General features: G+C 40.3%; 1 protein-coding gene across 9 annotated transcripts in view; it reads left to right on the forward strand.

The window, feature by feature from the left end:
- The window catches only part of ano2b (anoctamin 2b), a 69,803-nt gene that overhangs the window by 8,136 nt on the left and 38,993 nt on the right, over window positions 1–22,674 (forward strand). For 2 of the 9 annotated variants that reach the window (XM_005743326.1, XM_005743328.1), the window contains exons 3-10: window positions 1,127–1,168; window positions 4,738–5,151; window positions 16,176–16,274; window positions 16,623–16,774; window positions 17,155–17,209; window positions 17,304–17,355; window positions 20,727–20,782; window positions 22,103–22,150. In XM_005743326.1, the coding sequence (XP_005743383.1) occupies window positions 1,127–1,168; window positions 4,738–5,151; window positions 16,176–16,274; window positions 16,623–16,774; window positions 17,155–17,209; window positions 17,304–17,355; window positions 20,727–20,782; window positions 22,103–22,150 (918 nt within the window). Of the gene's footprint in view, window positions 1–835; window positions 1,047–1,126; window positions 1,169–1,266; window positions 1,281–1,907; window positions 2,054–2,093; window positions 2,143–2,165; window positions 2,215–4,737; window positions 5,152–16,175; window positions 16,275–16,622; window positions 16,775–17,154; window positions 17,210–17,303; window positions 17,356–20,726; window positions 20,783–22,102; window positions 22,151–22,674 lie in introns of those variants that run through there. The other 7 variants (XM_005743329.2, XM_005743330.1, XM_013913410.1 and 4 more) reach the window with 7 other exon arrangements.

Raw genomic sequence — 22,674 nt, forward strand, 5'->3', positions numbered from 1 at the left:
GGGGGGGGGTTCTACAATACACCCTTTATAATGCATCAAAACACAGTTAACAGAACATGTATATACTGATGCAACACAAAAATGTGCTCACTTCTCTTTCTTTTCTTTGCATACCGTTTCCTTACACTTGTACGTTAGTCCCTCCATCACACAAGTACAAGCGCACGAAAAGAAAGAAAAATCGTTCAAAATTTAAATTGGAAAAACTGGCATGCTGTGAAAAGCACAGATATGCTGCTGGGGCACAAAAGCACTGTTTCAAAAACATTTTGTTGCTTTAATGATGTGAAAACACAGGTCTCCCTGCAAGTTACATCACCGAAGTGTGGAAACAGCCAATGCTGCTCCCTCTCTCCACGCTGCAAAAAGTGTCCATCCTAACCATCTTACCCAAAACTAAAAATGAAAAGTAACAAACACTTTGGGGAGTCCTATATTTTACTGTAAATAAACTTGGTCTTTTTTTCAGGTGGTTGAATGTCATATACACTAAAAAAAAAAAAGAAAAAGAAAAATCTACCCAAAATGCTGATTTTAACTAATAATGTAAAATGTCCACGTAATTTTGTTAGGTACAATAGGTACAATGTGAAATGTAATTTTACATTCAGGTTAAAGATTAAGTATGTAAATAAATTAATCTTTGAATATAGCGACATGTATACTCAAAAAAGGAAAAAAATATTCAAATTAAAAAACTAAAATTAACTGAGGGTGATTTTTTTTTCTTTTTTGAGTATACATGTCGCTATGAGCAGCAAGACGAAAACAACATATTGGAGATGGGCATTTTTTACAGCGTGGGACGCTCCGTGCCAAAAGCGCAGGCAGCGCGCAGGCAGCCTCCAGATCACACAGTTGGATAGATGGGTATCACCAGCATGTGATCAGGCTGCCGATTGCATACGAACTGCCTCATACATCTGACAGACAAAGAAAATAATGAAACCTGAGACACTCGATCCGTCGCTCCACCTGGACTGTCGACTAACTGGAGTGACTTCATGAATCTGATGGGAGGGATGGGAGGGATGATGAATCCGGAGGTATTTTTCTGCCTAAACCGCCAACTTTCACTCCTGCTCTTCTTCTTCTCCCACTACTCATCCTCTGTGTGTCTTTAAAGCGCAACAGCATGCAGGTCTCCCCGAGTGAAGACAAGATCCCAGTAAGTACAACGACAGCCTCCCCGCACGCCGCTTCTCTTGGTCTTCTGGTCGTGGTCTGGAGTTAGTTTTTACTACACCTCAGTGTTCGTGACATATTTACGACTCTCTATGGTAGTTTTCATATTCGTTTTACATTTGGTGACATTGCCGAAAGCTCGGCTTTAATTTTTGATTTGAAGTGTTTCTCCATCTACTATATTTACTTGGAACCTATAATTAGTTAATTTGTCCATGGGGCTACAAGAAACGTAAGACGACGCTTTCGATTATACGTGAGAACATCATAATTGGCTATCATATACCACTTTATGATGAGCAGACAGGTGAGGCTCAGTAAAAGGTTTGGCAACCTCCAGGGAAGGTCTTCCCAGGAGTTTTCATTAAGCTCTTAACAGAACAACAACTACCGGGGGATTCTTGGTACTGGTTAAACTAAAGCAACTAAAAATCCCTGCACACCTGTCTCTCTCGCTCTGTTATGTGTGAGCAAACACAAGCACTATAGTGAAGCTCCAGGAGCGTGACTGTAGCAGCGTTTGTGTCCTGCAGAGTAGTGCAGACAATATGTATTGTTGTGCGGTTATGCAGTCAAAATAATTAGAGCTTTCGTAAGTAATTTGAGTAATAGTCTATAGACTTTGTACACATGCAGCAAACAGTTTTTGTAATAGCAACTGTAGCTGAAGCACAAGAACACCCGAGACATTAGGAACAATGCGCTGGAGTAATTTACACCGTTACACAGGTGTCTGTTGATTAGACCCAAGTCGGTCGGCGCTATACTAACTCAGCTTTTCTTGGGAGTCCGCTCAGCAGCGACTTTTAAAGTTCACATGGAGTGTTGTAAACGAAGTGGAATCTGAAAGTGAAGACACGGCTCAAAGGTGAAATAGGGTCTTTCATCCAGCAGGTGCAGCTAATTAGCTTGATAGAAAGAAACACCTTGAATAAACTACACCGATAAGCTAATCTGGTGAGACTTGGCAATACATGCTTCAGGAACATCTAAACTTGTTTTGACTTGCCTGAGCCATGAAATAAGTCGGTAATGCACACCTTCCTGAATTTGCACTCATTCGGTTTGTTCTACCGGGGTTTACATTTATTCAGTACTTGGCGAGATAGACAGGAATTCAAATGTCTAAAAAAAGGCCTAGCTGTTTGGTGTGCTGTCTGTTTGGTTAACAATTGGCAAGTTAAAGGTAGCTAAGGGAATTATTATTATTATTAATTATTGTTTTGGTCTTCTTTTTTTTTTTTTTTAGTTGCTTCAGTCATTTACTGCAATGTGTTTGCCAGGGGTGTGTCCAGAAGCAGGGCATGGGGTGGCACTGCTTCTCCCAAAAAGGAACAATTTCTGTCATGCTTGTTTCTTTGCCTCTATTCTACTATATATTGCATTAAAATATTATTATTTTTTATTTAGCTTCTAATCACATTGTTTTAAATCATGCTACTCAACAACATATAGGAAATTAAAACCATCAGCTGCATCATTAAAGTGATATAGAGTACACATTACTGAACTGGTAATCATGACATCCTCTACTTAGGATGAATTACAGATACTAGTGTTTAAAAAAAATGCACCAGTAAAACTTCAAGAACTGGTTCATTTTATTTACTCAAGTAAAAGTGGAAAATGAGCAGGTTCTGAAATGTACTCTAGAAAAGTTTAAAAAGTAGCTCTTTGGAGGATGTTTCTACTACCTATTTAACTCTAGTATCTATTTTTATGCAAAGCAAACTGAATTTTGTGCTATATTAATGTCACGTAAAAATAATATTAGTAGACAGGAATACAAATATGATTTCTGTCTAAATTGTAATTCTAATAAAGGTACTCAACTTGAGACAGGTAAGGAGAACATGAGCAGAGAAAAGGAAGGAGAAAAAAAAATAGCTCCATTTTCTGTTGCCTGCATTGTAGAGGGTGACTTTCCCTCTAAACAAGAAAATGAGTAGGATACAGGTTAAAGTGGGATTCAGCAGGTGGGGGAACCCTAAAATCAGCTGAAATGGCCCAACATCGGAACAAGAATCACAACTCACAATAATTTTTTATCGAGAGGTCAAGTAGATTTTCTTAATGTACCTGCTGTGATCAGTTGATTGGGGATACTGCAGCTCTGAGGTTTACTGATCTTTGTGGATATACACTGAATTTAATACGATGTCAGCAGGTGTTTCATGAGTTGTCCTGATTAATCTCCATCCTCTACACTGACAGTATGCTGTTTATGCTGTCTTTATACTCTAGGGTATACAGTTGGCATGAAAGGTGGAATTCAGCTAATGAATCTAAGCATCATCATCATTTAACTAAATTAATCTCTGGTGCCCTTTAAACCATGCCTCATTTTGATTTGCTGCATGTTTCACAATATGAAAACCCCCCATAATACCACAAAAACATGAGGACTTGCATGCAAGCTTTACATTTCCATTGATCAAACACAACTGAGAAGTTCTTACCTTTAAATCTAACTTCTCTTCTTCCTCTCCTGTCCTGTCTTTTTTATCTTTCTCCATTTCTGAGTGAAGTTCACTCTCTTTCTTTTCTCTCACTATGGAAAAAAAGGATAAGGCCTACACTGTTGTCTCAAAGTTGCTCTTGTAATGTAGTTTTCAATCAGCTTTAGTGATATTAAGTATTGGCAAATTCAACAAAATTACTTTCAATAGTGATGCTAGCTTTTTCTAGCTATATCATATCAGATATTTCTAAAAACCAAGCTGTTAAACTTAGCATGTTTTTTCTTTCTTTTCTTTTTTTAGTGTACTAGTCTATTTCATGCTCAAATAGTTTGAAATGTAAGCACTTTGTGATCGTTCATGTACATCTTCTCTCTCCCTTGGTCTCTGTTTTGTCCTGTTTCTGGTCATGGCAGATGGTTACCCCCTACCTGAGCCTGAATCTACTGGAGGTTTCTTCCTGTTAAAAGTAGTTTTTCCTTCTATTCTCACCAAGTGTTTGCTCATGAGGGATTGTTTGACTGTTGGGGTTTTCTCCAGAATACTCTGGTCTTTACTTTACAGTATAAAGATGACACTCGCTGTGATTTGGCGTTATGTGAAAAAACCTGATGTGTATTCAACCGAAGCACAGTGTGTGTTTAGGTTAAAGTGTAACAGAGTAATACAACAACATACATTGCATCGCTATACTGCTGTCTGGTAAGAAATCTCCCATCATGCTCAGAGTATAGAGCTTTGCCTCTTGTGTCCTCCATGTTTAGTCTCGCTCTCTGCTTTCCCTCTGTCTAAATAAAGAATAAAACAGCCAAAGGTGAGCTGACTGCCCACTCTGCTGCTGAAGGTTCTCACTTCAGTGTTTTTGAGAACCTGCCAAAAGCCACTTGTGGTTGTGTGCACTGACATTGCAGTAATGTTTAAGTTCATTCAAACACTTATTACATAACTCCACTGCTGCTTAAAGGTGTTGTATGCTCTCTATAACCAGTTTGTATTTGACTGGGATACGCTACAATAATTATTCTAAATCTTTTAGGTTTTTTAATATATAGTGCACCAGTATTGATGTTTGCTTGATATTTATATTTTACAGGTCATGGGATCAACTTCAGGTCCTCATGCCATCGGAGAAGGCCTTTACTTCAGTGACGGCCGACGGAAAGTCGACTATGTTCTGGTCTTTCATCAGCGAAGGCACACCTCGATACGATCTCCTGCTAGTGCCTCCGTTTCACAAGACCGGTTATCTATTGTTTCTAATGGCAACTTTCCTTCAATGGCGGCCTCAGATGTGGCACCAGGTGGAAGTGGTGGTGGTGGTGGTGGAGGCGGCGGCGGCGGCATTCCAGGAGGAGAGGGTGCGGGCGCCAGCGAGGTGTTCATGGAGCTTGGCGGAGCAGGAGATGGCGAGCCAATGGAGCCCGGTGACCATGAGATGCGTCTAATCAGGCAGGAGTTTGAGGCTAACCTACTAGAGGCTGGTTTGGAGATTGAGAGAGACAGAGAGGTGAGTGTGTGTATGGTCATGTTAAGCTTCTTTTATTCTCATTTGCACAACACTGGCTAAATTTAATGCAGCTGACAGGTAGGCTTTAACAGACACTTTCCAAAGACATGTAGTTAGTGGGATCAGGTTAAATGGTCATTCTAAATGGTGTCAGTTGGCGACCTGTCCAGGGGGTACCCCACCTCTCGTCCTATGGTAGTTGGAATAGGCCCCAGCCCCCCTGTGACTCTGATGAGGATAAGCGAAAGTGGAACTGAAAGTGGTATTTTAACAAAGTGGAAGGAAGCAATTGGGAACAACAGCAACTAAGCCACTAAGTGGTAGAACACGTAAAATCGCAGAGCTAGGTCAGCCAATGCTGAGGTGAATAGTGCGCAGAGTTCAGGTATATTTAAAAACCATTAGTTTTCATGAAGGCTTGGAAAAAACAAAAGCTTTGTTTTTTATTTTATTTTATTATTATTTATTTATTTATTTTTATCCCAAATCCTTGAGAAATAAATGGGATTATAATTTGACACACTAGACTCTGTGTTTTTGAACACAGGCTAAATTCTATAGCTTCACTGACTTCACAGGCTTTTTGAAGTTGAACCTCTACACAGGATCTGACGTAACACTATCTTGAGCTATTTAAGGTGAGCGCCTACATAGGAGCCTGGCTCAGATAGTAGAAGGAGGTGGGAGAGACTGTGTAACAACAGCAGTTGTACTTTGCTCTAGCAAAATGCTTGTCTTGAGGTTTCTGCTGATTGTACCAAAGTGTTCAACCTTCTTTAATCATCCTGCTGCTGTGGGACAAAACAACAGAAAACCTACATGAGTCATCCCAATTTAGGGCAGCTGCAAAGTGGGTTTGTCTTTAGGGGCTTTAAGTTGGTGATTATATTTTAGCCTAAACCATATTACGATATCGCCAGTTTCTGTCTACTTATGTGAAATTATGAAACTTTATTCCTCTACATAAAATAAATATTTTCATAGGTACTGGTTTAGACACCCCATGACTCAGGGGTTGGCAATCTCAGTCCACGAGGGCCGGTGTCCCTGCAGGTTTTAGATCTCACCTTGGGTCAACACATCTGAATCACATGATTAGTTCGTTACCAGGCCTCTGGAGAACTTCAGGACATGTTGAGGAGCTAATTTAGCCATTTAAATCAGCTGTGTTGGTTCGAGGACACATCTAAAACCTGCAGGGACACCAGCCCTCGTGGACTGAGATTGCCCACCCCTGTACTATGGGCTCCTGAGGTGTGGGGAGGGTAAAAAAAAAAGGGTACAAGGAATTTGCCACTTGAATAAACACACATCAAAATAGAGATGCTTTACAAAATGGAAAGTCAGAATAAATGTCAGCATTGTGGGAAACATGGACAAAATTCTTCACTGAAGTTCACCAATAAAAACAAACAAAAACCTCTAGAACTTAAAGCAGTTTCACAGAAACTTCAGTAACATTGTGGTTTTAGAGAATGGCGGCTTTCTGTGTCAGAAATGGCTTGTATCCAAGGGCAACCCACTGATGCATAACTTGGTGCAAGCTGCACCAAACCTGCAAACCTGAGTGATGGGAGAAAAAAGTCAAGCCTGAGTCATTCAGCCTTCTGCCTTCATCCGTAAATGCCTGCAGAAAGGAAACCTTTAACTGTCAGTGTTTTCTACCATTATAGATGGATCTGTGTCTACTGTGTCTACTAAAAACACAGAGATTGCTCACTGTTGAGCATGGGGTGGAATATAGCCAAATTAGCAGCTCAACAAGTTGAATTTGGTGTGTGCACATTCTACAGCGTTCCCGTACACTGGGCTATGTCTATTTACCACAAGTGATTTCATCACGTCAGATGTTTTGCGACGCACCTTTTGCCGCAAGACTTTTGCAAAGTCTTACCTTGTGACTTACCTTTGCTGCCGTTTTCTGGTTACTGGCAGTCTAAATTTTAATTGTTATTTATTGTAATTTAACATATCAGCAACTTGATGCACTGAGGCAGGTAGACCAAACTGAGCATGGGGAAGAAGTGACTTTGAGCATGGCATGGTTGTTGGAAATGGTTGTTTGCGTTGGTGGACCTCTTGCTAAAACCCAGGTATGCATAATCTGTGAATGCACAACATGTCAAACTTTGGAAACTGATGGGCTGAAGGAGCAGAAAACTGCATTGGCTGCCACTTTTGCTGTCTAAGGCCAGGAAACGGTACCTGTTATGATGAGTTTCAATTACTGCTGTGACATTTTGATCTGAATTTGGCACAAATGAAATGAGGCATGGATCCATTGTTTAGGCTAATGGTGGTGGTGTTTTGATATGGGGGTGTAGTTTCTTGGCAGACCTTAGTACCAACTGAGCATCAAAGCTCAAATGATCTCAAACTAGTTTCTTGAACATTGTACTTAAATGGCTTCCAGAGTCACAGCTCTCAATCCCGCAGAGCACCTTTAGGAAATGGTGGATCATAGATTATGGATATGCAGCAAATCTGCAACAACTGTCCATCCATCCATCCATTCGCTTCCGCTTATCCTTTTCAGGGTCGCGGGGGAGCCTATCCCAGCTGTCATAGGGCGAGAGGCGGGGTACACCCTGGACAGGTCGCCAGTCTGTCGCAGGGCCAACACACAGGGACAGACAACCATTCGCACTCACATTCACTCGCACATTCACACCTAGTGGCAATTTGGATTTTCCAATTAACCTATCCCCACAAGCTGCATGTCTTTGGACGGTGGGAGGAAGCCGGAGTACCCGGAGGGAACGCACGCAAACACGGGGAGAACATGCAAACTCCACACAGAAAGACCCCGGCCTGATGTTGGAATTGAACTCAGGACCTTCTTGCTGTGCGGCAACAGTGCTAGCCACCGTGCTGCCTTAAAACACCTTGTTGAACCATGAAAAACAAAGAAAGTTCTGATGGCAAAAGGGTGCCCAAGCTGGGTAAAAGCAGGGTGTACCTAATAAAATGTCCAGTTAGTGCAGATCCTGTTTGTTTTGAGTCAGCATCCACAGTGGCCTTGATGTTTCATCGGTGCTAAAAGCCTTTAATTCTGGTCACTTTAGCTGACACAGCTGCTGCTCTGACCTCTGCATCGATTTCCTAATTTGGCCTAAAACGGCTAATTTTGTTTTGACACGCACAAATCATTTTCGCTGTCATTGTGTGTTACTGGCGCTAGCTTGTGTGGCTCTGTCCTGCTTTTGTTGTTTGTGCGTGTGTGTGTGTGCGCGCGCGTGCATGCATGCTTATGCGTGGCACTTGGCACAACACACGGCCTATGTGCTCTGCCTGCTTGTGGTAATGATGCTCCAGGCTTACTGCCACGAAGTTGTACAAATGCAGTTTTTGTTAAACTTCCGTTTGTCAGTTAATGAGCTTCTGCTGCACTTTGGCTTCAACAAGAGGATTAAATTGTTAAATTTAAGCGATGCTTACTTGTTTCGCTCGTAAAGTAAAAAAACAAAAGATTTTTTTTTTGTTTGTTTTAAAACACAGCACAAGGCAAAAACAGCATAAAAGTCTCATGTACTCTAAAATGTTTAAGAAATAATAGTGTACTGTAGTGTCTAACTTACCAGTGCAGGGCTTGTCGTGTGTATGATACCCATTTTGCTGTGTGTGTGCGCGCGTGTGTGTTGGCTGGCAGCCAGTTGGCAGTGTGTGGAGTCTGCAGGCTAGTATTAATCAGATTGTTGACAGTGTGGCAATGGAGCCTAAGCCTGGATGAGATTAACTGACTGACTGATAGCTTTTTATCTCGTCTCACAGATCTAGGGCTAAAATCTGCCACCGAGAGAAACAAACATCCCAATATCCTTAATTTGAACAAAGTGGGAAGCACTCTGACAAACATAACTGCTCTCCTTCCATCATTGTATAGGCCGCAATGGGTGAGAAGCAGCCTTACAGATATAATAAGTCATGTACCAAAAATCAATTTTCCACTGTACTCTGTGTGCACATAATCGGGTGAAGCTGTTCAACATTAATCATAGTTAATCAAGTGCATACAACAGAAGTACAAACTGCACCTCTAACTTAAAATAAAGCAGGTAATTAACGGATGGCCTGCTGGCGTATGTTGGTAGTTAAATGTTTTCCAAAGGCTTTGGAAGACATTTTTATTTTTGAGAGATTAGGGTCAGTGTAAGTGTCTCACTCGACATGGGTAATGATAAATGTCAAATGTCATTTTGCTTGAAATGTTTTAGCATTTTGAAGTTGGTAACATTAGTCTTTTTTCCCCCAGTGAGAATCTGATGCGTTTTAAAATGTTACTTTATTTACATCTAAAAGCTTTCTATCTAACATTTGAACGCATTCACAGTCTGATTAACGCATCAGAAGCAACTCACGGCTTAGTATCTTACGCAAGGGTACTTTGGCATGCAGACTGGAGCAATCAGGGATTGAACCAGCAACTCTGAGATTAGTAGATGGCCTATCTACCTGAGCTACAGCTATTCTTGAGTGAGGTAGAAGGAATAGTTTTTGCTGTTCTGTTTTAAAGATATATACATTGAGCATCACCAGTAGCAAAGTATACTTTTTATATAATAAAAAAGATGATCCTTATTGTGCCCAACCTGTTTGACTTCAGATTAACTTGATGCTGGTAAAGAAGAGTGACTCAAATGTCAAACTTGTTGATTGTGTCTCAGGATTATTGCGCTGACCTTTGATCTCTTAGGGACATCCTCTTAGAGAACATGCTTAATTAAATCAGAGCGAGATTTTAATTGAAGAAGTAGAGCTGGGACTTGTCAAGATTTCAGTCCATGGGGTTTTTAGAAACATTTTAAACACTTAAATGTTATGTTAGTGTTTTTAGATGAAGGCATAGGAACATTAATAATCAGAAAAAATAAGTATGTTCCACTCGTCTTCTAAAACATATTTGTGTTGCTGTGGACTCCATGCTAGGATTCATCCGGCATCTTGCCTTAGTTTTAATTAACCAAATGAATAACAGCTCTATACTTGTGCTAAACATGCAAACTGCAAACCATACAGTATTTTTATACATGAAACTATTTTTCTTCCATTCTACACCGATACAGTGACTGTGTATTTGGCAGTAAGTGCTGCCAGAAAGCAGCACTATGTAGATAAAAATGTAGCGCCGAAACTGGTGCTCTGCTAATATTTTTGTCCTGTTCTTCCCACGTAGACATTTTTGTCAGCAAAGTAATTGCAGCTTCAGTCCATCACCTGTCTGTAACTGAGTATATGCATACACAGTATCAAGTGTATGTTACCTGCATTTTGACTGCGCTCTCCATCTAATACACCAGCAATGGGGTTTTTTTTTTTTTTTTGGTTTTGTTTTATAAATTAATTTTTTTGTTGTTTTCAGTGTAAAGGTCAAAAATCCAACAACACTTGTGTGTGTAGAACACCTTGCTAGTCTAGACCTGTGTGTTTCAGAAGTAGGCTAAGGTGTATGAAAACCACCTACTCTGTTCCTAGTGCAAAATGAAGGAAATCTTTTTATTTTATTTTATTTTATATATATATATATTTTTTACTTGTTGAATTGCCATGAAAAACACACTGCACATTACGAAATCCAGTATATCCAGTCTACTGAACAGAATCTGAATCAGTCTAGCATTTTCTGAACCAAAACAACTGTTAAATCTACTCTGTTAATGTTGCAGATGGGCCACACTAATGACTGTTACAGATTAGCCTAGACTTTAACAGTTATGTTATTGTTAGCTTTAGCAGCTAACCAAAACCGTCATGATAATAGACCGCTAATGTGGCTAACACTTAACTGCTAATAGTTATATGGGTAACATGAAAGTGTATGACGGCCAGGTTAATGTTAATGAAAAGTGTTTAATACTTAACTGTTTTCAAAATGGGAGCTTTACTCGCCTCTCAAAATTTCTCCGTGTTATTTAGTGTTGTCAGCATCAGCTACGGTGAATGGGAATTGAGTTGTGTGTAGGGCTGCTAAATGTCCCGTTTTAGCCGGGACATCCTGTATAATGAGCAAAATTTGTTTGTCCCTTATTCCAACTTAAATGTCCCATATATTGACCATTACTTGAAATGTCACTTTCTGACCAACAGATTTGCACTCTTACAAATATCTAATTTGACCACAATTATATCAGACGAGTGATTGTGTCCTGGAGTCGTGACTCTTAAAAAGACGGTGCTGTTTGGTCTGCGCAGCATATTAACCTGGGTAATTGAAGCCTGTATTTGAATATTTTTTCTCTTTTGCTTATTTTTCAAAGGAAATGCCCATAGGATTTCTGTCATCACTTAATTTATTTTTCTTTATTGTTTTAGATGAGGTATTGATTAAACTTAATACTAACATTTTACTGGATTTTTACTGTAAGAAAATGAACATACATATTTTCACTATACACACCTGTCTGTGCATTGTGCTTCTGGCACACCAGACTGTCGCTTATTTGATAGTTAAAAAGGTAGCAACCCTAGTTGTGTGTCAACTGCATTGCGATCGTGGCTCAAGAGTTGGGAGTTCGCCTTGTAATCGGAAGGTTGCCGGTTCGAGCCCCAGCTCGGACAGTCTCGGTTGTTGTGTCCTTGGGCAAGACGCTTCACCCGTTGCCTACTGGTGGTGGTCAGAGGGCCCGGTGGCGCCAGTGTCCGGCAGCCTCGCCTCTGTCAGTGCGCCCCAGGGTGGCTGTGGCTACAATGCAGCTTGCCATCACCAGTGTGTGAATGTGTGTGTGAATGGGTGGATGACTGGATATGTAAAGCGCTTTGGGGTCCTTAGGGACTAGTAAAGCGCTATATAAATACAGGCCATTTACCATTGCATTTAGTTTGAATGCTATGCACCTCCTGCATTTAGTTTATTTATTCTTGATGGCTGGAATGACTTCTTGCTGGGGGCTTCATGATAGGCAAGGTACACCCTGAACAGGTGTCCAGTCCATCACAGTGCTAACACAGGTGAGTTTTTTGCTAATTGATTTTAACAACAAAGAAAAAATCTAGCTACCTACAGGTATGATCCGACCACCTAGAGATCTGTAGAAAGTTACTGATGTCATCCTAACACCTAGCTATAGATGCTGTAAAAGATAGATGTACCTTGTGGATTGGAAAATAAAAGTGCCTCAAACCTGCATCTATCTTAAGGCCACCACATAGCGATAGCTGTGGTTGTAAAAGGACTTCTGGTCCTATAGAAATCTGACTTGAGCTCTGTAAACACTTTCTTTATCTTCTGTTGGCTGCTCCCTGTAGGGGACCACAGCAGATCATTTGCCCACGTCTCACCCTCTACTATCCTCCTCTGTCACACCAACCCTCTGCATGTCCTGCTTCATGACATCCATTAACCTCCTCTGAAGTCTTACTCTTTTCCTCCTCTCTGGCAGCTCCATATTCAACCTCCTTTGTTCAGTGTATCCACTATATCCCTCCTCTACACCTGTCCAACCATCTCAGCTTTGCCTCTCTAACATTTTCTCTCAAACACTCAACCTGAGTGCTCCCTTTGAAGTACTCATTCTATCTTGTCCATACTGTCACTCCTGATGAAAGTGTTAACATCTTTAACTCTGCCACCTCCAGCATTGCCTCCAAATTCCAATCTTGGAATTTCGCCTATGCCCATGTTTCCCATGGTTCAGTTTGTTTTTTGTATTTTCTTCGTTTATCTCACTCAACCAGTCCCCCCTCATCTCTCTTGATTTCTCTCCACTTCCTGCTATACTTTTCTTCCCAGCCATCCCATCACCCACCTGATCACCCTCTCATAACCCACCACCCTCCTACCCAAAGACGCCCCCGGCTGCGGCCTAGTTACGCCCCCAACAGAGATAAAGAGCTAATTGGAAATCGCTCTACTAATTAACCTTCTCCAGGCTAAAAGGTATTTATATCATCTGCTTTTTGATGGAGCGATAGCAATGGGAGGAGAGGTTGAGGAGGAGGAAGAGGGAGGAAAGGATTGAGAGAAAGATGATAAATGTTGATTAAGCAGGTGAAACAGAATACTGGTGAGAGGGGCTACAAAAAAATTTCAAAGGAGCAAGTCGAGATGGAGTACATCGGCAATTCATTGCTTATTTCTCAATTTTGTGGCAGATGGTCAGTTGTAAGGTTGCAAAATTTTCAGCCATCAGTTTGCTGCTTGACAAACACAGAAAAACCAGGTCAGTGTGGAGTGAAACCTGCTGGATTGTTTTGTCCTAAATTGACTGAAGTGTCTGCGTTTTTGATGATGGCAGATGGGGAAAGGGGTGAGGGTAAACCCTTGGGGGTGCAAAGAGACCTCGGGGGAAATGTAGTCTGGATACGTGTAGTCTAATTTTGTAAACTTTATCTAACAATAACACAGGCAGTAGAGTTCAACGGTTCTATCAATGGTACTTATGACAAGGATTACAGTTGATTACGCCAGAAGTGTTTACATTTTTTTTTACTTTTAGTACTATGAATATTGTCATGAATCTAAATTTTGATTTAGACAAGAAAAGAAAACTTTCCTGAAATGATTAGACGAATTGTGGGAGTATCAAAGGAGATTGAAAAGGAACTGAAATATAAATCAAGAAATGCCCACAAATATAGGCCAGGCACTGCAGATTGTATAACATGTCTCTTAGGATATTCACCTAATGTTCAGGGGTTTCTTGAAACTCTGTGAGGTCTATAGTATTTTCAGTGTTGCACAAATGTGGTCTACACACATCATGCAGAGTATCTGATTAAAGAAAGGAGACAAAAAAATCTCCTCTCCAAAAAAAGTATGATATGACTTTGTGATTTTGTTTTTGAGGAAAAGGATCTAATATCTGCTAGAAGGAAAAACTGTGTCTGGTGTCAAATATTTTTAGTTGCTGTTTCCCCCTCGAATAAAGATTTCTGGGAATTGCTAAATGCTAATATTTCAAATATTTATTTCAACATACAACTGTTATACAAAAGAGGTGAAGACCATGTTTCACAGGTGTGATAACACAGTTGTCCTGCAGTGGAGTAGCTTCCTTTATCTGAACATGAAACTTCTCATTAAAACAAAAACCTCTATTTTGGTCTCATTCATCCCAATAACAGTCATTGTTTAAGCAGCCATCTGGCTCATCCATGTGATCTTTAGCAAACTGCAGATGGGCAGCAATGTCCTTTTGTTTTAATCCTGCCATGCACACCACACATTCAGTGATCTCCCGGTGATGGACTCATAAACCTAAAACAGTAGGCCAGTTTTAGTTGCAGGCTTTTGCTTGATTAGACGTTGCTCTGGACTTTAACACCTCTTACTCGTGGAATGATCTTTGCTGATCGACCACCCGTGAGGAGAGTGGTAGTGGTCTTTGATTTCCTTGATTTTTACATTATCTGTCTGTTTGGGATGAATTATGTAACCCTTTTATAGTCTGATAAGCATAAACAACCTCTCAAGTCCTCAGGAATGTAAGCTTTTCGCCATGACACATAAACATACTGTGATGTGACAGATCAGTGTGTAACAGGACAGCAACAAGGTGAAAGCACTTCAATTTCACATTCAACTGAGTCTCCTCGTACTTTAGTGAGATAATTTACTTGTGTTTCTTTTAGTTATTTTTCTTCTATTTTGGTCATCTGTAAATGGTAAAAGTACATTTATTTTGTATGTGTGCCCGCACATGGATTATTTATAACAAATACATCTTATTAAAGCGAGGTGAATCTCAGGTGCCTTCGCATTCAGCTGTATGCGATGTGTGGGACTAAAGTCTGTGTGGATGTGACAGAGGGAGAGAGATGATAATGAAATAAGAGCAGTAAGAGTGACAGTGAAGCAGTCAATCAGTCAGTGAAACAGTGTCTAGCGGGCAGCACAAGCTACAGTAATATATGTGAGGAGGGGAGGGTGGTGAGGGGGAGTGAAAGATCTCAGGAGAGTAGGAGTCGAGAGGAGAAAGGGAATAGTTTCAGGTTTCTGTCATTTGCCATACCACCTTTCTCTTTTCACTTCCCCCCCCTCTTGCAGAACCTAATGGGGGGGTCTAAGGAGGGTAAGGTTACCTGGCTGTCATCCCCCACTGGCTCCGCTTTCATTTCATTTACTCTCTCACTCACACTAAAAACCAGGTCCATCAGGCCTGCTGCAAACAAATTTTTTTTGAATTTACTTTTGGAACAAATTTCTTGGAAATGTGTTGCTTCACTTATACTTTCTATTTATATTCAGCCACAGGAATCCAGAAGAAGTTTTGTCATTGCGCTCGTATTCAGGAATTCAATCATGTATCTCTTGGTGCTATTTGAAGCAACCAATTATCAAATTTTGCTAATGCATATTAATATTAATATACTAATTACCGTGTGGGCACTGGAACATGATTCATTAGCAGCTAGATGAGTCAGAATTTCATCTTACATACAATTAATATGTTACATTTGAAGTTGGAGGTAAAAACACAAAAAACAAACCTCCAATGTGTTAGGAACATTCTGCACCAAACTGCAAACGGCTCCAGGCTTTGCTGTAGGAGCACAGGACACATCTATCTTTAATAGATATCAGAGGAATGCTGCTGGCTAAACAGGCTAGCCAAAGCTTTTCCGTAGGTCAGAATGATGGCAAGGATTGGTTGCACCTGGCTTGGATTTCAAAGAAAACTCCGTGTTGAATGCAAAATGTTGAGTTGGCCCTTGCAGATGTCAACTGTAAGGCCTGAAGGGAAAAAGCACTGAGAAGCGAAAATATCAAGTGAGGAGCAGAATGTATTTAGGTCTCTCCTGCTAAAACAAAGTCTGCTGTATTGGATTGCAAAGCAGTATTGGCAGATGGTCTGGTAAGCCATTTTTAAACAGCAGGTACTGTCAGCCAAGCAGTCTGCTGATACATTTCCCCGAGCATAAAAAGTTGAGGGCAATAAAGCATTATTGGTAGAAAACAAGCTCAGTCATGGTAAGTGCTTGTAAACACTGAATCATGGCTAATCAAAACTGTGTTTGGATCTGATTAGCATGTTTAATTTCCCAAATTGCTTACATAAACACAACTGAATGTTTTTGTTTTTTTTCAGTTAAAGAGCCATGGCCCCAGCTTTACCAGAGTCCACGCACCATGGCCAGTATTATGTCGAGAGGCCGAGTTTCTCAAGATTAGAGTCCCCACCAAGACGGTAAGATCAGAGTACCTCACTGCAGCAGTTTCTTGTTAGGTTAGCAAACAGCTGAAGTTGATATTGTGTCTCTGTAGTTATATTTTTTTCTATATAATGGCTATTACAATAAACTTAAGGGTTGTAACATTTTAAGAAATTAAGTCTAAGACTTTGGTATGCCAGTTTTTTAAAAATTCAGTTAAAAGTACAGAGACAGTCATACCCATAATTATATTTACACGTGGGGTTATTACTGCAGTACCACTCAGTGTTAGGTCTTTAATTCTCAGACAGTGTTAAGTTCTTTGGATGTGTGTATCTTACAGGTAGTAACATGGTTAACTCTGTATGTTTTGGTTACCCCAGAGTTATGAAATCAAAGAGGAAACTGGTTTCGGCTCCAGTATGAGCACAGTGTGGAGAACGCTGACCAAGCCTTTCCAGCCTAAAGTACCACATCAAGATCATGGACGCACCAAATTTCTTTCACACTGCTTCTCCAGGGACAAGCTACACTTGTGAGATAAATATGAACACAGATTTATTTTCTATAGAGCCTTATTTTATGGTTTCAGTATAAAATAAGACTAAGTAATGATAAGAAAACCAACTGTCTGGTACCAGGGCTGGTCCTTAGTTGGATCTGACTATGGATGCTATAGTCACAACCTTCTATTAACCTAAACAACAAATGATGTCAAATCATTTATTGTCGAAAAGTCACTACACTTGTTTTTTTGTTTTGTTTTTTTAAACCACAAACTTGTAACACACAGCCACCTGTTTGGTGTTGTTGCAGGTGCATTTTGTGTTTAAAGTTGAAAAGACTATGTTTTGCAAAAACCTTAGCAGCCCTGCCATAGTGTACCATAGTGTTCATTGGTTGTGTTTCCTTCAGGTACAACATCACATCTAAAGACACTTTCTTTGACAATTCTACAAGGGGCAGAATAGTAAGTCTCTATGTTTACATCACTACCTCCTGTATCATATTTTTTTTCAAGATTAGTCAATTTTTCCAGTCTAACAAGCTGAAATGTTCCACAGGTTTATGAGATCCTGAGACGGACGGTGTGTGCACGAACCTGTCAAACCATAGGTGAGGGTACAAAGCATTTCATTAGAAGTTTGCTGTGCCTCTGCTTTACCAGTGTTTAAATGTGTATTCCAATAGACTCCAATAGCAGATCTCAAGTGGTTTACTGAAGGCATCAGTGTCTAATAGAAGTCACTAAGTTATTCACTCATTTTTTTTAAGTGTCATGTTGCTAGTCTAAAATAGTTTTCAGTATAATTGATCTCATTCACCTGTGCTGGAAAGCAGCAACACTCCTCCAAGCATATCCTTCCCAGCCTCCTGAAATTTGGTCAGCCATTGGTTACTCCCAGAACTAACTCATTTCAGATAATTTCTACACCAGTGCTTCTTACCAGATGGTGTGGAGAGACACACTGGTATGTCTTGAGGAAAGTTTGTGAATTTATCATTTGCTAGCATAGTGTCAAGCATTTATTTTATTTTTTTAATGCAAAAGGATCTGGTGTTCCAGATGACATAAACACTCTCTTCTGCAGATATAAAAACAGGTGTTGCTGGAAATTTTGCTTTGCTCTTTAGTGTGCCATAAAAACCTCTAAACCACTGGTCTACACCAGAGCCTATGACAATAAAACCCTGCTTCAAAATATGTTTGCATTCAATATGGATGTGTAGGTTCTCAGTCATCCAGATCATGGTAATCTCAATCTCATGGTAATCGAATCGAGGCACTCGGAAGAAACATGACTGGACTTTCTATGGGCTTCTACTGCTGCAGATATGTGGATGACACCTGGGTCAAAATCAAAACCCAAGAAGTAGAAGCCTACACTGTTCACCTCGATTCAGTGGATAGAAACATAAAGTTCACCAGGGAAGACAAGAAGGATAATAGTTTGCCATTTCTGGACTGTGCTGTGCACATTGAAGAGAATGGAAACCTCAACATTGGAAGTTTACCAGAAGCCCACACACAGACCAGTACCCACTCTTTGACTCCACCGCCACCCTCTGGAACACAACATTGGAGTAATCATTACCCTAGAACACCGGGCTGAAAACATTCCCTGTAAGCCAGAAAGGAAAGAAAAGGAACGCACACATGTAAAGAAAGCTCTTTAAACAGGTGGTTATCCCAATTCATCAAATCTGTAAAGATGCACAGGATAAAGGTCAGGCACCAACTAGGAAGAAGCAGAATGACAAATGAAACAACATTGTCTTGTCATTGTCCACTTTGGGGTGGCTTACAACACCAACTGTCTGCCAACTTACAAGCCAGTTTTGAGATCCCTCCCCAGACACCTCAACGCCCACTCACATCTTCTGTGACTTGATCTCAATAGTTCACATGATCGGGTGAGCCAAGGTCTCACAATAGTTTCACCTGAAAACTCTGCTGATAATGACCCACACCCTTTTCACACCTTGGCTCATGTGATGAGGCACATAATCAATAGCGGGTCAACGGCCCTCTTAAGGGTTAATCCCACTAGGGATTAAATACTCCACCATTTGGTTTTAGAAATGAAGAAGCTTCTCTGATGAAGGTGAAACATCTTCAAGAAACCTAAAGAAATCCACTGGCTTTTCTTTCCAAGCTACTTAGATCTGTATACAATACGTATACAATACTGAGCATTTTGGTTACACCTTTGGTATAACAGCACATTGACTACACCCGTTTTATAGCACCCTTCAAACAGGGTGTAGCAATCAGGCAACATTTATTTGAGTCAATGATGATAAACTAAATAACACCCGAGCATCTCATATTGTCTTGTTCTCTGTTGTGAAAGGTAAAACTATAGATTTGTAGTTAAATGTTATACAGCAATAATTCTTAGTTTAGGAAGAAGAAGGTACTAGAAGGTCGCAGAGCCATGCAAGCTGTTTGTGCACTAGAGAGATTCAAGTGGTTGTCTAAACAATGAGTGCTGTGCTGCATAGTTGGATGACACAGAGATCATTTTCCCAACAACCTATTCCCACCAGGCCGTTCCTAGAAAGGCTGCTCAATAACAATTCCTTTAACCATAGACACCCATAGGGACATTCAGCAGCTAAGTCAATATGTTCAGCCGCACTCTTTGTTTGTGCAATTGTGCGTGACCCATAATTTGTTGAGGTAATCTAGAAAATAAACATGCAAGGCACGCAGATGACGGCTGTCTTAAAGGCTTCATTGTACTTTCATTGGAATTTCCATTAAAATATATCCATCACTGTTTGTCCGTATGAGACATGAAAGAACTGCATGGTATCAGGTATCCCCTGATTCTTTGTTAGTGCAGCTCTTTCCTGTTTATATAACTGTAGCATTTAATTAGACGCAGATTATGGTTGCATCTGCCTGTCACACTTATAATGCCCATCGGTCCCATATAGATATGCCGATCCCAGTTTCATTTCTAATGTCCACCATATGTCTGGTTGGCTTGCCTATCACAGCAGAAGGTCTCAGCCAGCGGGTACTAATGAAGCTGTAGGGCAAGAAGGGACGAGAAAAATAGAGTTGCATCTTTTTAACCTCTATTTTCTCTCTTCCCCTCCCCCCGCCCACCCAGGCTCACACAATCCCCACACACACACTCTCCCTCTCTGTCTCTGTTGCTTTACTCCATCTCTTCTACAAGTGGGTCATACTTCCCGGGTCAGGCTGAGATTGAAGCGGGGCCACTGGGAGTTGTGGTTGTTTCTGGCTGGTTGAGTGAGCATTCATGCGTAGGTGTATGTGTGTTGGTCGTGATGTTCATTAATAGCACAGCTAATCGCTGCATAGGTCCGTGTCCCCTTTGAGGCACTGATAATTGATTAGTTAGTTTGATGGAAGAGGTAGTTGTGTATGCCGCGTCATGTCATGCATCAGCGTCCACCCCTGACATTGACAGGTAACGGGCAGGCCACGATTTAACGTGTGAAAACTTTCAAGGGCAAAAGACAGAACCAGTCTGACACTGAAAGCCAGACTTTTTAAAATGGTACAGGCTATACAATACGTGTAGGGAAAGAACCATCTTTCTTTTTTATTATTATCCTTTTGGGACAACAAATCACATCCTTAAAAAAATCGAATCACAAGTAAGTAGTGCTGGATATTGGATAAATAAAAGGAGGTGCTCTTTTTCATTGTCTAAAAATTAATTTCCTCTTAGCCTGGAACAGTTATTTTAACCTCAATCCTTAATTCTTTTTCAGTAAAAAATGTGCTTACACACCTCTTTGTAAGTGCCTCAAACACTTATTTTTTTAAAAGCCCAGCCAGCTGTTTGAGTTTCTGGTTGAAACCTCGCTTGCCTTTCAATGCAAGTAAAAACTGTCGTCTTTTCAGAGGATGCAGTTCACGATGCTTAGCAGGAAAAGGAAACCCCTCATAAATGACACTCAAACTCTCTTGGGGTTGTCTCACGTCTCTGCTCTCTCTCTTTCAGGCATCAGCACATTGATAGCTAAAGGCGTGTATGACGCTGCCTTCCCTCTTCACGATGTAAGTGCAAAGTCCCCTGAGACGCTGATGGTTTTAATGTGTTTTACTAGATTTCAATTTTCAGTGAGTGGAAACATTCTTGGAGTAGAAATCTTACACTCTGACAAATGACGTAGCAAAATACTGACTAGTGCAGGAATTTCTCAAGTTTTGAAATTAACGGGTACATATAATACATAATTGCGACTTATGTTGTGATTTGGCGTTATATAAATAAAATTGAAATTGAAAATTGAAATATAAGGAAGAATTACTGTTCTGTGTTAATTTTTGATTATCTAATTATATTTTGTGAGTGATAATTCAATTCAGTTTTATTTATACAGCACCAAATGACACCAACAGTCGCTTCAAAGCACTTTGTATTGTAAAGACCCTACAATGACAGAGAAAAAAGCCCAAAAACATATGACCCCCTTTAAGCTAGCACTTTGCGACGGTGGGAAGGAAGTCTCCAAAAGTTGATTCTGTTCATCCGGACGTAGCGTTTTGTGGAAGAAAGGTTTCGTCACTCATCCAAGTGACTTCTTCAGTCTGCAGTCAGCTGAGTCTGAGCATGGAATAGTTTTTCAGCATCACTCTTAGAGAGGATATTTCTATTTTTTAAGAGATTGCACAGATGGAAGAAAGAAGTCCTAAATATTTGTTTAATATAATAGATTCCTTACGGAAGCCAAGGTAACGAGGCCAAGCAGCCATCAGATTTCTAAGATCCTTAGGAGTGAGTCGAATAACCCCAGTTTGATCTGATTTTAGAAGCAGTAAATTAGAGGTTATCCAGTCTTTTTCTTTAAGACATTCCTGCAGCTTAGCTAATTGGTGTGTATCATTTACTTTCATAGATCCCCTGAGTTTCATCTGCATAGAAATGAAAATGTATGTCTAATTATGCTGCCTAAGGGAAGCATGTGTAATAGAATTGGTCCAGCATAGAACCCTGTGGATCTCCATATTTAACCTTAGTGTGTAGAAAAATCCATTTAAATGAACAAATTGGAGTCTATCATGCCTTCTCTGACCTAAAATGATCATTTCAGTTTCTGAAAAGTCTTTTGCTCTAAATTAAAGATGTACACTGGCATGGCCCCGTGGTTTAACCAGCTATAAAACTGACAATAACTCTGACATCTAACTTGATTGATATTAACACTTCAGACAACCTCCTCTTACCACATTATCTGCTCTTAACAACTTCAAATACCGTATTTCGAGTGTTTTTAATTTCTGTATTTCTACATGTTTTCCACAAGTGCACTGTGCTGCCTGTTGTCGTGCGCCTGTGTGCACTCATGCTTTTCATCCTCTCTTCTCACTGCTCAGGGTGACTACAAGGTCATCGGACACCTGGAGGAGAGGAACGACAGACAGGTGCGTTGACTCAGCCTTTCATTCCTGTCACCCCCTTTGTTCCTTTAAGTGATGTGGTACAGCTATGAAAACTGAATGAGTCAAGTCAGCTGTCCAAAACATGTTAACTCCCAGCAACTCAAAAAGGGACCTCCACTTTTCTGAACAACTGAGCTTTAGTTTGCCATCCTCATCTCATATTTAATTTGATTTTTTTTTCCCAACATCTGTCTAATGTGTTTACAAAACTCCTCTCAAAGTGCAGAAAAACAGGATCCGACTCAAATTTCAAAGCAAAATATTAATAGAAAATTGAAATGTGAAAATTGAGAGGATTAGTCTTTATCCTTGTGTTTACTCCAGTTTTTGTAACATGTTCTAGTTCAACCACATACCTTGTTAGATTTTTATCTTTTAAGGCTTCATTATGCGGTTTTCCTCCTCTTACTGCATTTCACTTGGCTGCAGGATAATGTTACTTATACTGCAGCTTGTTGGCTTCATCCACTGAGGTTTAATTCGGCCAATCAGAATGTTACTGCCTA

Source organism: Pundamilia nyererei, unplaced genomic scaffold (genome assembly GCF_000239375.1).
Source record: "Pundamilia nyererei isolate P.nyererei 1_Seehausen unplaced genomic scaffold, PunNye1.0 scaffold00130, whole genome shotgun sequence".
Lineage (NCBI taxonomy): Eukaryota > Metazoa > Chordata > Actinopteri > Cichliformes > Cichlidae > Pundamilia > Pundamilia nyererei.